Source organism: Amia ocellicauda, chromosome 14, assembly GCF_036373705.1.
Source record: "Amia ocellicauda isolate fAmiCal2 chromosome 14, fAmiCal2.hap1, whole genome shotgun sequence".
Taxonomy (NCBI): Eukaryota; Metazoa; Chordata; class Actinopteri; order Amiiformes; family Amiidae; genus Amia; species Amia ocellicauda.
In genome coordinates, this window is record NC_089863.1 from 1345001 (window position 1) to 1358971 (window position 13971).

At 52.4% G+C, this 13971-nt stretch overlaps 2 protein-coding genes across 4 annotated transcripts in view; one reads left to right on the forward strand and one right to left on the reverse strand.

The window, feature by feature from the left end:
* The window catches only part of LOC136768231 (phosphatidylinositol 4,5-bisphosphate 3-kinase catalytic subunit alpha isoform), a 17690-nt gene extending 14261 nt beyond the window's left edge, over positions 1-3429 (forward strand). For all 3 annotated transcript variants that reach the window (XM_066722324.1, XM_066722323.1, XM_066722325.1), the window contains exons 19-22: positions 138-308; positions 501-618; positions 879-1030; positions 1381-3429. In XM_066722324.1, the coding sequence (XP_066578421.1) occupies positions 138-308; positions 501-618; positions 879-1030; positions 1381-1654 (715 nt within the window). In that variant the 3' untranslated portion in view covers positions 1655-3429. The remainder of the gene's footprint in view (positions 1-137; positions 309-500; positions 619-878; positions 1031-1380) is intronic.
* A 247-nt stretch (positions 3430-3676) lies between these two features.
* On the reverse strand, positions 3677-13961 carry tfr2 (transferrin receptor 2). The gene is made up of 18 exons (XM_066722329.1): positions 13775-13961; positions 11466-11526; positions 10391-10646; positions 9828-10011; positions 9421-9561; positions 9197-9308; positions 8816-9055; positions 7951-8090; positions 7327-7508; positions 7001-7120; positions 6631-6713; positions 6470-6533; positions 6196-6263; positions 5927-6003; positions 5745-5829; positions 5436-5663; positions 5216-5356; positions 3677-4490 (listed from the first exon to the last, which is right to left on the reverse strand). The coding sequence occupies exons 2-18, from the start codon at positions 11493-11495 to the stop codon at positions 4248-4250; spliced, it is 2394 nt and encodes a 797-aa protein (XP_066578426.1). The 5' UTR covers positions 11496-11526; positions 13775-13961; the 3' UTR covers positions 3677-4247.
* Positions 13962-13971: the final 10 nt, after the last annotated feature.

Below are 13971 nucleotides of genomic sequence, written 5' to 3' on the forward strand. Positions count from 1 at the left end.
AGTGTCTCTAGGGGACTGTGTCTTTGTGCGTCTATAGTGGACAGTGTCTCTAGGGGACTGTGTCTTTGTGTGTCTCTAGGGGAAGGTGTCTCCGTGGGACAGTGTCTCTAGGTGACTGTGTCTTTGTGTGTCTCCAGGATGCTGCCCTATGGCTGCCTGTCCATTGGGGACTGCGTGGGGCTCATCGAGGTGGTCAAGAGCTCCCACACCATCATGCAGATCCAGTGCAAGGGCGGCCTGAAGGGGGCGCTGCAGTTCAACAGCAATACGCTGCACCACTGGATCAGGGACAAGAACCGCGGAGAGGCGTGAGTACCCGGCTCACTCTCTAACACTGTCTCACTCTCACCGCCTCACTCTGTCTAACACTGTCTCACCCTTGATCGTATAACTCACTGTGTCTCTGTCTCAAGCTCACTGTCTCACTCGCACTGTCTCTCCCAGTGTCTCAGTGTCACTGCACACCTTCACCCATCCCTCTCTCTCTCTCTCTATCTCAGCTATGACCGGGCGATCGACCTGTTCACGCGCTCCTGCGCCGGCTACTGTGTCGCCACCTTCATCCTGGGCATTGGAGACCGGCACAACAGCAACATCATGGTCAAGGAGAACGGACAGGTCAGACTGACGCACACACTGACCCCCTGACACCCCAACCGCCTGACACACTGACACCCCAACCACCTGACACACTGACCGTCTGACACACCGACCGCCTGACTCACTGACTGCCTTACACCCTGAGTGCCTGACACACTCATCGACTGCCTGACACCGAGCACCTGACACACACAGGACCCTCTGACACCCTGACCGCCTGACACCCTGAGGGCCTCTCTGACACCCTGAGTGACCTCTGACACCCCCTCCCTCCCCAGCTGTTCCACATCGACTTCGGCCACTTCCTGGACCACAAGAAGAAGAAGTTCGGCTACAAGCGCGAGCGCGTGCCCTTCGTCCTGACGCAGGACTTCCTCATCGTCATCAGCAAAGGGGCGCCGGAGAGCACCAAGACCAAGGAGTTCGAGAGGTGCGGGCCGGCCGGCACACTGGGGGCACTGGGACACTGGCACACTGATACACTGACACTCTGACACACTGCACACTGTCCACACAGCACACTGATACACACACTGACACTGGCACACTGGGAGTCTGGGGCACTGGTACACTAGCACACTGACACACACTTGCACTCTGACACACACACACACACACTTGCACTCTGGGACACTGGGACTCTGACACACTGCACACTATGACACACTGGGGTAATGGGACACTGGCACTCTGACACACTGCACACTGTCCACACACACTCCGGCACACACTGGCACACTCTGGCACGGACCAGGCCCACCGAGTGCCCGATCCCCCCAGGTTCCAGGAGATGTGCTACAAGGCCTACCTGTCGATCCGGCAGCACGCCAGCCTGTTCATCAACCTGTTCTCGCTGCTGCTGGGCTGCGGCATGCCCGAGCTGCAGAGCTTCGACGACATCGCCTACCTGCGCAAGACGCTGGCGCTGGAGAAGAGCCAGCAGGAGGCGCTGGAGTACTTCACCAAGCAGATGAACGACGCCCACCACGGCGGCTGGAGCACCAAGATGGACTGGATCTTCCACACCATCCGGCACATGCCCAACGACCACTGACACACTGACACTCCGACTGACTGACACACTGCCTGACTGACACAACGACCGACTGACACACCAACTGAAACACTGACAAACCGACTGACACACTGAACGACTGACACACCAACTGACACACTGACTGACTATCTGATTGTCACAGCAATAAATAGGGACAGAGGGAGACTGCAAATCGGACCTGCACTGTGCTGGACTGGACCGCACTGGACCGGACCGGACTACACTACACTGCACTAGACTGTACTGGACTGCACTACAATGCACTAGACTGCACTATACTGCACTAGACGGGACTGGATTATTCTCTACTGGACTGTACTGCACTATACTGCACTGTACAATACTGCACTGCACTAGACTATACTGGACTGGACTCTCCACATCCCTGCCCTGTCCTGGTGTTACTGACTGACCTAGACTAGTGTGTGTGTCTGTGTATCAGTGTGAGTGTCTGTGTGTGTCACTGTGTGTATGTGTGTGTGTGTTACTGTGTCTGTGTGTATGTGTGTGTCTGTGTGTGTCATTGTGAGTGTGTGTGTGTCACTGTGTGTATGTGTGTGTGTGTGTTACTGTGTCTGTGTGTATGTGAGTGAGTGTGTGTCACTGTGTGTGTGTCACTGTGAGTGTGTGTGAGTGTCTGTGTATGTCACTGTGTCTGTGTGTGTGTGCGTCACTGTGTGTATGAGTGTGTGTCTGTGTGCGTCACTGTGAGTGTATGAGTATGTATGTGTGTGTGTGTCACTGTGAGTGAGTGTGTATGTGTGTGTGAGTGTGTGTGTCACTGTGTGTGTGTCACTGTGAGTGTGTGTGTGAGTGTCTGTGTATGTGTGTGTGTCACTGTGTATATGAGTGTGTGTGTGTGAGTGTGTGTGAGTGTCTGTGTGTGTCACTGTGTGTGTGTGTCACTGTGTGTGGGTGTGAGTGTCTGTGTGTCACTGTGAGTGTGTGTGTGTCTGTGTATGTGTGTGTGTGTGTGTCACTGTGTATATGAGTGTGTGTGTCTGTGTGTATGAGTGTGTGTGTGTGTGTCTGTGTGTGTCACTGTGTATGGGTGTCACTGTGTGTGTGTGAGTGACTGTGTGAGTGAGTGTGTGTGTGAGTGTCTGTGTGTGTCACTGTGTGTGTGTGTGTCACTGTGTGTGTGTGAGTGAGTGTGTGTGTGAGTGTCTGTGTGTGTCACTGTGTGTGTGTGTCAGGGTGTGTGCGTGTGGTAGGAGGGGGCATGGCCTGTCCTGGTCAGAGGCTCAATCCCCCCTGTATTTGTTTACTTTTTGCACAGCCGACTCCTGCAGCAATACAGCTCGTTCAGTGTTAACGAGTTAACGAGCTCGCGTAGACAATTAGCCCCTGTGTTTGTGTGGTGCCCCCCCACACCCCCCACCCCAGTGGGCCGAGGTGATGTTCTCCTTTACCGGTCTGTTGTTTTCTTATAAAAAAAAATATATAAAAATCTATGGATAAAAATGCATCTCTGTACTGTATGAGGCTGTGGGAGCAGCCACAGGGAGCCTGAAGACCCCAGGATGGAGCGAGTGGAGCGGGACCCCCGAGTGCGGCCGGGTCCGTCTCCAGCGCCCACCACAGCTCCTGGTATTGAATCAATATCAATGTGACTCTGGGCTTCTCTCACACACACGCATATATATGAACAAGTATTGTTGATAATACAATGGGTTTGTTTTGTGTCTCGTTTGTGTTTTCTATGCTGTTTTATATCTCTATTAACTAATAAACGGGCCTGGACCTGGGGCCGGCTTCAGTTCCTTGATTGACTAGAGTGTATGATTGGCTGCTGTTTTCAATGGGACTGGATTTTGATGGATTATAAACCGATCAGATCATATCTGTACAAACGACACAAGTCCTATACGGTCAGTGTAGAGCCGCAGTGTGGCGCAGAGGTCGCCGGAGGGGTCGGTGCTGGTCATAAACACTGTCGTCACATGCAAACTGACAGCAACAATAACGGCCGCGCCAGCTTCGACCCAGCAAGACAACAGGAAGTACAGGACAATAACAGGAAGTACAACATTGGCAAGCTTTATTGGACATCCTGTGCACACAGACGGCCCCGCGCGGCAACTGGGACACAATAAGGCAGCGAGGCAGGACCAGTGATGTCACAGGGCAGGGAGAGGTCAGCCTTCAGCACAGTCACTGTAGTAAAGTGTGGTATTGGGCCTAGACTACAGCAACAGTACAGTATTGACCTTTGTCTGACCTCTGCAGGTTCAACTAGAGGGCAGTGGAATGTTCAGTGAAGCCCCGCCCCTTCCATGACTCCTCCCCATGCTCAGTGACATCACCACAGATTGATAGCAGATGCTGCTTTCTGATTGGACGACAGTAGCACTGTCGTAATTATGGGAGTCACTGCCCCCGATAATTACTGCTTACATTGCTGACGAGCTTCATTGTCACCATGAAATACAAAAGAATCAGCAGCGATCAGGGCACACATTAACAGCAATTACACAGCGCACTGCCATCGCACAACTACAGAGAGAGAGAGAGAGAGAGAGAAATACTGTACAATACTGACACGCCAGAGGGCAGTCAGTCAGTGTGTCAGTGTCTGTGTGTCAGTCAGTCAGAAGAGGTTGTCGATGTTCCACACGTCTCCCCCCAGTGCGTTGGCCGCCCCCTGCAGGGTCCAGGTGAGCAGTGCCAGCTGCCGGTGGAAGCGGTCCTCCTGGAAGCGGTGCGGTGCGGAGCGCAGCAGGGCCAGGTGCTCAGTGAGCGCGCTCAGAGTGTGGTCACCACGGCCATGCAGCACGTGGCGGAACGGGGACTCCAGCACCGACACGTACTGGGACAGGAAGTAGTACTCCACCTGCACATGGAGACGCACTGTCACAACACACACTGACACAACAACACACACTGACGCCGCAACAACACAAACTGACACTGTCACACTGACAACAACGCACACTGACAGCAACACACACACAGTCACACCAACACAACACACACTCACACTGACAGCAACACACACACACACAGACACAGCAACACACAGTCACACTGACAACAATACGCACAGAGCAACACACACTGACAACACACACACTGACAGTAACACACACACAGTCACACCGACACAACACACTGACACAACAACACACACTATCACACTGATAACACACACTGACACAGCAACACACACACTGTCACACTGACAACAATACGCACAGAGCAACACACACACACTGTCACACTGACAACAACACACACACACTGACACAGCAACACACACTGTCACACTGACAACAACACACTGTCACACTGACAACAACACAAACTGACAGAGCAACACACACACTGTCACACTGACAACAACACACACACTGACACAGCAACACACACTGTCACACTGACAACACCACAAACTGACAGAGCAACACACACACACTGACACAACACACACACACTAACACTACAACACAGACAGACACAGGACGAAACAGAGAGACCAAGAGAGACAATGGGAGTGAGACAGACAGTGAAGGAGTGAGATAGAGAGAGACAGACAGAGAGAGAGAGAGACACACAGACCCTCATGATGCGGGTGTTGTACAGGTGGGTGAGCTGGGCGTCGCGCACGTCGCTGTTCATGATGGCGTCCCGGAGGCTCTCGGCCGCTCGATGGTAATCTCCCCGCGCAGAGAACACCCACTGAGGGGACAGGCCGCGCGCCTGGGCGGAGAGAGGGTGTCAGTGTACCCCAGTGTGTGTCAGTGTAAGTGTATCAGTGTCACACATCAGTGTCTTTCACCTGCAGCTCGGCGCTGTGCTGGGCCAGGTGGTTGCTGAAGCCCAGGACGCTGTTGCTGTACTCGGGGTAGTCCAGGGGGAGGAGGTGGTCATGGGTGAGACGCAGCGCCATCTGCCCCACCAGCTGCCCCACCCGCCCCGCCACCTGCCCCACGCGGCCCTGCAGCGCCTCCTGCAGCCGCTCTGCCGTGTCCCACTGGGAGCCCACCAGGGGGTACGAGCGGGAGTCCTGCAGGGAGGGAGGGTGTCAGTGCGTCGGCGTGTCAGTGTCCCAGCGTGTCAAGGTGTCAATGTGCCAGCGTGTCAGTACCTCAGTGAAGTGCAGCTCCATGGCCGGGACCCCCCCGAACGCTGTGAAGCTATAAGCCCCGCTGTTCAGATACAGGGGCTTCACTCTGGGGGGAGACAATTATGACACTGTTATTACGCCTGCTTTTGCTACACGTGGTGGAAACACAGTTATAACACACACACACACATGCACACACTCACATCTGGCTCCTCCAGCTGTGGCCCTGGTTCTGGGCGTGGCTGTAGATGGATTGGCCCGGGTGCTTGGGGTGTTCCACCTGAGAGAGAGGGAGAGCTTTAAAACATACACGAGTCCGAGAGAGAGAGAGACAGGGGGACGCAGGGACGGAGAGACATTGGGGGCACAGGGACAGAGAGACAGCAGGGACAGAGACATTGGGGACACGGGGACGCAAGGACAGTGAGACAGGGACACGGGGACACAGGGATGGAGAGACTGTGCTGCTCACCTGTTTAATGGCTCCCTCCAGCAGGCTGGTGAGCAGGGGGCTGGTGTACACAGACAGTCTGTCATCTCCTACACACACACACAGAGACACACACACAGACACACACAGAGAGACACACACACAGACACACAGAGACACACAGACAGACAGACACACACACACAGACACACACGCACACACACACACACACACACACACAAAACCCCAGTGAGCTGCTACGCTGTGTGACATTATTACAGTGCTGCTGTATTGTGCACAGGGAGGCGACTCTTACCCAGCACGGCCTGGTCCAGACTGAAATAGGCCACAGCCTTCAGGTGCAGCATCGTCAGGTAACCCTGGCAAAGGTAAGGGGCGGGTTTAGCTGCACTTAAACCTGTTCTGTGGGGGGGCAGGCGTGTGAATGGTGTGTTCGCTCCAGGCTGCAATCCCTACCTCCAGCCACTCGGTGGCGCCAACACTGCCGAAGTCCCCAGCATCCCAGCTGGCAAACAGGATACTGCGCCTGGGCTGGAACCCTGAGAGAGAGAGACAGAGAGCGAGAGAGGGAGGGATAGAGAGATGGAGAGGGAGAACAATTAAGGTTTATTTTACAAACTTAATCAGGTGTAAAGTATGTTATAAAATCAATATACACAAGAAATGAATGTGGAGTTAAAATTGGACACAAGAGGACAGAGGTCTTCACACAGGAGGCACACAGTCACCCACACGGGACACAAAGTCACCCACACAGTCTCCCACACAGGGGACACAATCACCCACACAGGGGACATACAGTCACATACACAGTTTGTGTGTTTACCGTTCTGCACCATGGCGCTGAACGTGCGTGCAAGCTCCAGAAGCAGAGCGGTACCCACCGCGGACTTGGCAGCACCGGGGCCCCACGAGTCCCTCTGGGCACCGATGATCACATACTGATCTGGAGGGAGAGAGCGGGAGTCAGTCAGTCAGTGTGTCAATCAGTCAGTGTGTCAGTCAGACAGTCAGTGTGTCAGTTAGTAAGTCAGTGTGTCAATCAGTCAGTCAGTGTGTTGGTGTCTCAGTATGTCGGGGTGTCAGGGTGGCGGTGTCTCAGGGTGGCGGGGTGCCAGGGTGGCGGTGTTTCAGTGTGTTGGGGTGTCGTACCCGGCTCCACTCTGCCCTCGATGGATGTGAAGATGTTGTTCAGCCTCACGGTGCTCAGGGTGTTGTACACAGCCAGACGCACCTGCCGTCCGTCCCCTGAGCTCAGCGCTGGTCCCACTGCATAACCCACATATGGCAGCCGGCCGCGCCACTGTTGAGGTGGCACCGGGCCGGACAGCTGACTGACACAGAGACACACGTGTCACACCCGCTGCACCGGTCCATACGCCAAACATCTCACACACTGCGCCGGTGCATACGCCAAACATCTCACACAGTGGCATTTTGTTGCCGGCTTGAAAGAGAGAGAGATGGAGAGCGTGTGACAGACAGTGGAAAGAAAAGAGAGAGATGGAGAGCGTGTGACAGACAGTGGAAAGAAAAGAGAGAGATGGAGAGCGTGTGACAGACTGGAAAGAAAAGAGAGAGATGGAGAACGTGTGACAGACTGGAAAGAAAAGAGAGATGGAGAACGTGTGACAGACTGGAAATAAAAGAGAGAGATGGAGAGTGTGTGACAGACAGTGGAAAGAAAAGAGAGAGAGATGGAGAGAGAGTGAGAGGGGGAGAACAGGAACAATATTGCCATTCAAAGCCGGCCCACGGTGAGGGGGTGTGGCCTACCTCAGCAGCCTGGAGGCCACATTGGCGCTGATTGGCTGAGCCGGGATGGTGGGCAGGCCCGAGGACTGGGTGGGGGGAAACTGGGTGTGGTTAAAGGAGGGGAATCCGGGGGTGAAAGGGTCACCTGACCCCAGGTGCACCTGCGATTGGCCAGAACAATACATGTGTTTATTAATGAAATACGAGACAGATGTGCTGTATCACAACCCTCTGTGCTGCAGTATACTATACTGTGTGCTGTAGTATACTATATTGTGTGCTGTAGTATACTGTGCTGTAAAATACTATACTGTGTGCTGTAGTATACTATACTGTGTGCTGTAGTATACTGTGCTGTGTGCTGTAGTTTACTGTGCTGTAGAATACTATACTGTGTGCTGTAGTATACTATACTGTGTGCTGTAGTATACTATACTGTGTGCTGTAGTATACTGTGCTGTGTGCTGTAGTTTACTGTGCTGTAGAATACTATACCGTGTGCTGTAGTATACTGTGCTGTGTGCTGTAGTACACTGTGCTGTAGTACACTGTGCTGTGTGCTGTAGTACACTGTGCTGTAGAATACTATACTGTGTGCAGTAGTACACTGTGCTGTGTGCTGTAGTATATTGTGCTGTGTGCTGTAGTACACTGTGCTGTAGAATACTATACTGTGTGCAGTAGTATACTGTGCTGTGTGCTGTAGTATACTGTGCTGTGTGCTGTAGTATATTGTACTGTGTGCTGTAGTATACTGTGCTGTGTGCTGTAGTATACTGTGCTGTGTGCTGTAGTATATTGTACTGTGTGCTGTAGTATACTGTGCTGTGTGCTGTAGTATACTGTGCTGTGCGCTGCAGTACACTGAGCTGTGTGCGGTACCCACGTGCTCAGAGATGGCCGCGGTGCTGTACAGGCCGAGGCGCCGGGGGTCCTGGGGCACGTCGGCAGGGTCGGGGTAGATCAACAGTCCCCCCACTCCGGCACGCTGTGCGTTCCACACCTTCTCAGCGAAGCTCAGCTCCCCCACCCTCACCACGGCCACCGCGCCGCCCAGCGGCACCCCCCAGGAGCGCAGCAGCTCGAAGTCCTGAGAGCGGCCGTAATTAGCATAGACCAGTCCCCCCTGCGGAGAGAGGGAAAGGGGGACGGGGAAGGAGAGTGGGAGAGAGAGAGAGAGAGAGAGAGAGGGAGGGAGGAGGGTTAGAGACGCTACAGTATTACAGTACAGCGCTCTGTGTGTGTCACCGGGCCTCGGCAGTGGTACCGTGGCGCTGCCCGTGGCGCTGTAGGCGCAGTAGTCCAGTGGGCTGTCCAGTGCGATCTGCTCCAGCACCGCCCCGCCCTGGTCCACCAGCCACAGCGCGTTCCTCTGGGTCCTGAGCGGACACAGGGTCACTCAGTGCGTGTGCGTGTGTGTGTGTGTGTGCAAGTGTGTGTGTGTCAGTGTGAGTGAGTGTGTGTGTGCATGTGTGTGCATGCATGTTGTACCTGGATGGGAATTGCAGAGTTGCGTAGTGAGAGTCGGTCCAGGTGTGATCCATCGGCAGCTTCTTAAAAAATGCCAGGACCTCCGTGGCCAGAGTGTCGCCCTCCGAGGACCCGGCCGGGTGACTCATCCTGCTGAAACGCCTGCGCAGAGAGACGCACACGAAACATCACAACACACACACACACACACACACACACACACACACGCCTGACTGTCCCGGTCTCTCTGTGTGTCCCTGTGTCTCAGCCTCTCAGTTTGTCTGTCAGTCTCAGTACGTCTCTGTGCGTCTCTGTGCTTCTCCGTGTGTCTCCGTGTGTCTCTGCATGTCCCTGTGTGTCTTTGTGTTAATCAATGCATCTCAGTGTGTCTCCTGTGTCTCTGTGCGTCTCAGTGTGTCAGTATTTACCTCACAGTGTTGTTGATGGTCTCCTCCTGCAGGTATTTCTTCAGCATGTCCCTCAGCTCCCCCAGGTACAGTCCTCCCCTCTCGGTGGTTTGGTCCAGGAAGGCGGAGCCATCCAGCAGCTCCCCCTCGGGGCTCCGGCAGTGATGGCACGACCCGCGGAACGCCAGGAAGCCCAACAGGAACGCTGCACAGACGCACGGGACACGTGTCAACAGTGTGTAGTGCAGCAGTACAGCTGAAGCCTGTGTAGTGTTACATGTGTAGCACATATCAACAGTGTGTAGTTTAGTAAACATTAAATGCAGTAGTATAGGTTTAGGAATTGCAGTAGTAATGCGTTAGTAAATGCAGTAGTAAAGCTGTAGTAATTGCAGTAGTAAAGCTGTAGTAAATACAACAGCAAAGCGCTACTAAATGCAGTAGTATAGGTGTGGTAAATGTGGATTAAAGCAATAGTAAATGCAGTAGTATAGCTGTAGTAAATGCAGTAGTAAAGCAGTAGTAAATGTGTAGTATAGCTGTAGTAAATGCAGTAGTATAGCTGTAGTAAATGTGTAGTACACCTGTAGTAAATATGAGCAGGACTGCCAGGCTGAGGAATATCACGGCCCGTTTTCGGTATCTGGGTTGCCACAGCATCAGCAGTGCTGTGATGTCACTGGTCAGCTCCACCTCCGGCTCCTCCTCTGGCTCTGACTGGAGGAGCCTCATCGCCACCTGTGCGTCCTGGCCCTCCTGCCCCGCCCCCTGCCCCTCCCGGCCACGCCCATGTCCCCGGAGCTGCACAGAGCAGGAGGCTTGAGTGACAGGGCTGGAGCTCTGGGGGGAGAGACGGACTTACTCTTCTCTTTTATTGCATTTCTGTCCCTTTGTACTGTAATATTGTGTCTGTAAATGCTTTGGCAACACTTGTGTCAAATGCTCACGTCAGTAAAGCTCGTCTGAATCTGAAGTGTCATGTCAATAAAGCTTATTTGAATCTGAATTTGAGAGAGAGAGGAGGGAGAGAAAGGAGGGAGAGTACTACACAGACTGGACCCATAGTTCATTAGCACAGAGAGAGAGAGAGACTAGGGGAGAACAGGCTCTGTGGTCGCTGTGAGACAGGAGAGGTCGAGACAGAGATGCACTTTCTCCTGACCTGTGAAAAATACTCCCAAACACGGGACAATTGTATTAATAAAATCACTCTCTCCATCCCACAATTCCCCAAAATGACAAACACAGAAAAACTGTCGGTCGTGCTGGGAGAGGGACACAGCCCCACTGGCTGCCCAATATGTGTCCACCTGTCACAGCCTGAGGGACAGCGCGTGACACCAGCCTGAGGGACAGTGTCCAGTGTATAGACACCATGCCTGCTGAGGGAGGGGGGGGGGAGAACCTGTTCTATTTGCATTTGTGTTGTATGAGGGTGGAGGGTGGGGAGTGATATATAAATATATGTATTTCCTGTACTGTTTAAATATTGTTACATTGTTGGTTACATTATATATATATATATATATATATATATATATAATTATTATTTATTTCTTATTTCTGATAATGCTTTGGCAATACTAATGTATAACTGTCATGCCAATAAAGCAATTTGAATTTGAGATGGGTGGACAGACAGACACACAGCTCTCATACCCCAGTCAGCAGCGATTGCTTGGTGTCCATCAGTCAGAGATTCTCCTGGACAGTCTGAGCTCTGTGGACAGAGACAGACAGACAGACTGAGCACTGTGGACAGACAGACAGACAGACAGACAGAGCTCTGTGGACAGAGACAGACAGACAGACTGAGCACTGTGGACAGACAGACAGACAGACAGACAGACAGACAGACAGAGCTCTGTGGACAGAGACAGACAGACAGACTGAGCACTGTGGACAGACAGAGAGACAGACAGACAGACAGACAGACAGACAGACAGACAGACAGAGCTCTGTGGACAGAGACAGACAGACAGACTGAGCACTGTGGACAGACAGAGAGACAGACAGACAGACAGACAGACAGACAGAGCTCTGTGGACAGAGACAGACAGACAGACTGAGCACTGTGGACAGACAGACAGACAGACAGACAGACAGACAGAGCTCTGTGGACAGACAACAGACAGACTGAGCACTGTGGACAGACAGACAGACAGACAGACAGACAGACAGACAGAGCTCTGTGGACAGAGACAGACAGACAGACTGAGCACTGTGGACAGACAGACAGACAGACAGACAGACAGACAGACAGACAGACAGACAGAGCTCTGTGGACAGAGACAGACAGACAGACTGAGCACTGTGGACAGACAGACAGACAGACAGACAGACAGACAGACAGACAGAGCTCTGTGGACAGACAACAGACAGACTGAGCACTGTGGACAGACAGAGAGACAGACAGAAGACAGACAGGCAATATGAATCACATAAGACTGAGCTCTGTGGACAGACAATGTAGTAGACTGTAGTAAATGAAGTTGTATACCTGTAGTAATTGTAGTTGTATAGCTGTAGTAAATGTAGTTGTATGTGTAAGATATTATTTGTTAGAATATATTTTTCTATGGGGAATTCTATACCATCTGGTTTGGGAGGAGCCTTTGATCTAAGTTCCCTGGTAGCCCTGGTAGCCCTGGTAACCCTATCTTTATGACCAGAGACCAAAAGGGACCTGTCCTCTGATTGGCTCCTAGCCAAATTCAAAATGACCCCCACTTCTAAATTACTTTAGCATAAGGCACCCAAGTCATGGTGGTGGCAAAATGCTATTGGTTGGAAGGAAACCTTATAAAAGGGAAAACGAAGAGAATTTGAGTTTCTCTTAACTTCTTCATCCTGCAACGAGACACAAGACAGAGCTGGAGAGGAGAGACAGAGAGAGACACACCGCTTCCTGCCTGACCACACTGGCCTATAAGCTGTACTGTGAGGAGAAAGAAGAAAATGGGTATGATCTGTTTCTTACTGTAATCCAGCAGATGCTTAATATTGCTTATTTTCAGTAATATAATTGAATGATATTAGTTTCCTATTTTTGTCATAATAAATGATTATTGCACATCTGTGACTTGACCGCATCTTCCCTCTAAAAAGAATCTTAAAAGAGAAACCAATTGACCTATGAGTTTCCAGTTCGACTTATTTAGATTGACTGAAAAACCAAGCATTCCAGATTCTCTTACATATGTGATCTGTCTCTGATTTGAACCCACAACCTTCCAGTTACAAGACCAGAACCCAAACACTACACACAAAACACGCAGAAACACTCACACTACAATCTATCAGTGCAGTGCAGTGGGATAAAGTGCACTGAGTGTCAGTGTGTTGTGATTGTATGACATATTGGTGTGTGTGTTTCTGCGTGTTTGCGAGTGTGTGCGTGTCCCCCGTTCCCGGTAGTCTAAAGTTCCCTGACCCCTTGACCCCAAGAGCGCTGGGCTGTGATTAGCCAGCTGGGGGCTCCAGAACGGGGAGGCGGGGCTTGTGGAGAACAAACTTGTTGATTTGTCTGTGACCCCCTGACCTATATTAACCACACTGTCCTCTCCTTCCCCCTCTCCCTCTCTCCGTCTCCTTCTCTCCCTCTCTTCTTCTCTCTCTCCCTTTCCCTGTCTCTCCCTCTCTATCTGTCCCTCTCTCCCACTCTCCATCTACTTCTCTCTCCCCCTCTGTTGTCTTCTCTCTCCCCCTTTCCCTCTGTCTCTCCCTCTATCTTTCTCTGTCTCTCCCTCTCTCCGTCTCCTTCTCCGTCTTCTTCTCTCTCTCCACCTTTTCCTCTCTCTGCCTCTCTCCATCTCTCTCCCTGTCTCTCCCTCGGTGTCTCTCTCCCTCTCTGTCTGTCTCTCCCCCTTTCCCTCTCTCCCTCTCCCTCCCTCTGTCTCTGTCAAGCAGCTATAGTATAGCTCAAACAACGCAGGACACAAGAGAGACGTGTAAAGAGCCGCACTCACCCCACGCTGCTCTCCGGTGTGTCTACAGTCCGTCTGTCTGTCTATCACTTCCCACTGTCCCCACAGTGTCAGATTACACCATGTGACCATGTCTCCTCGCAGCCCATTGGTTGAGCCGGGCGGGGCGGGGCTTGGAAGGGGGCGGCATCTGCACGTCATTCCGAGGCTGCTGATTGGTGGCCGGGCGCGAGTCACTG

What these genes read in the sequence shown, in the direction of transcription:
- tfr2 (XM_066722329.1), bottom strand. Translation starts at nt 11,495, where the DNA reads ATGGACACCAAGCAATCGCTGCTGACTGGG. An exon ending in AGCAATCGCTGCTGACTGGG is followed by an intron (nt 10,647 to 11,465) that starts GTATGAGAGCTG and finishes CTCTCCCCCCAG; the next exon opens with AGCTCCAGCCCTGTCACTCA. An exon ending in TGGAGGGAGCCATTAAACAG is followed by an intron (nt 6,004 to 6,195) that starts GTGAGCAGCACA and finishes CCTCTCTCTCAG; the next exon opens with GTGGAACACCCCAAGCACCC.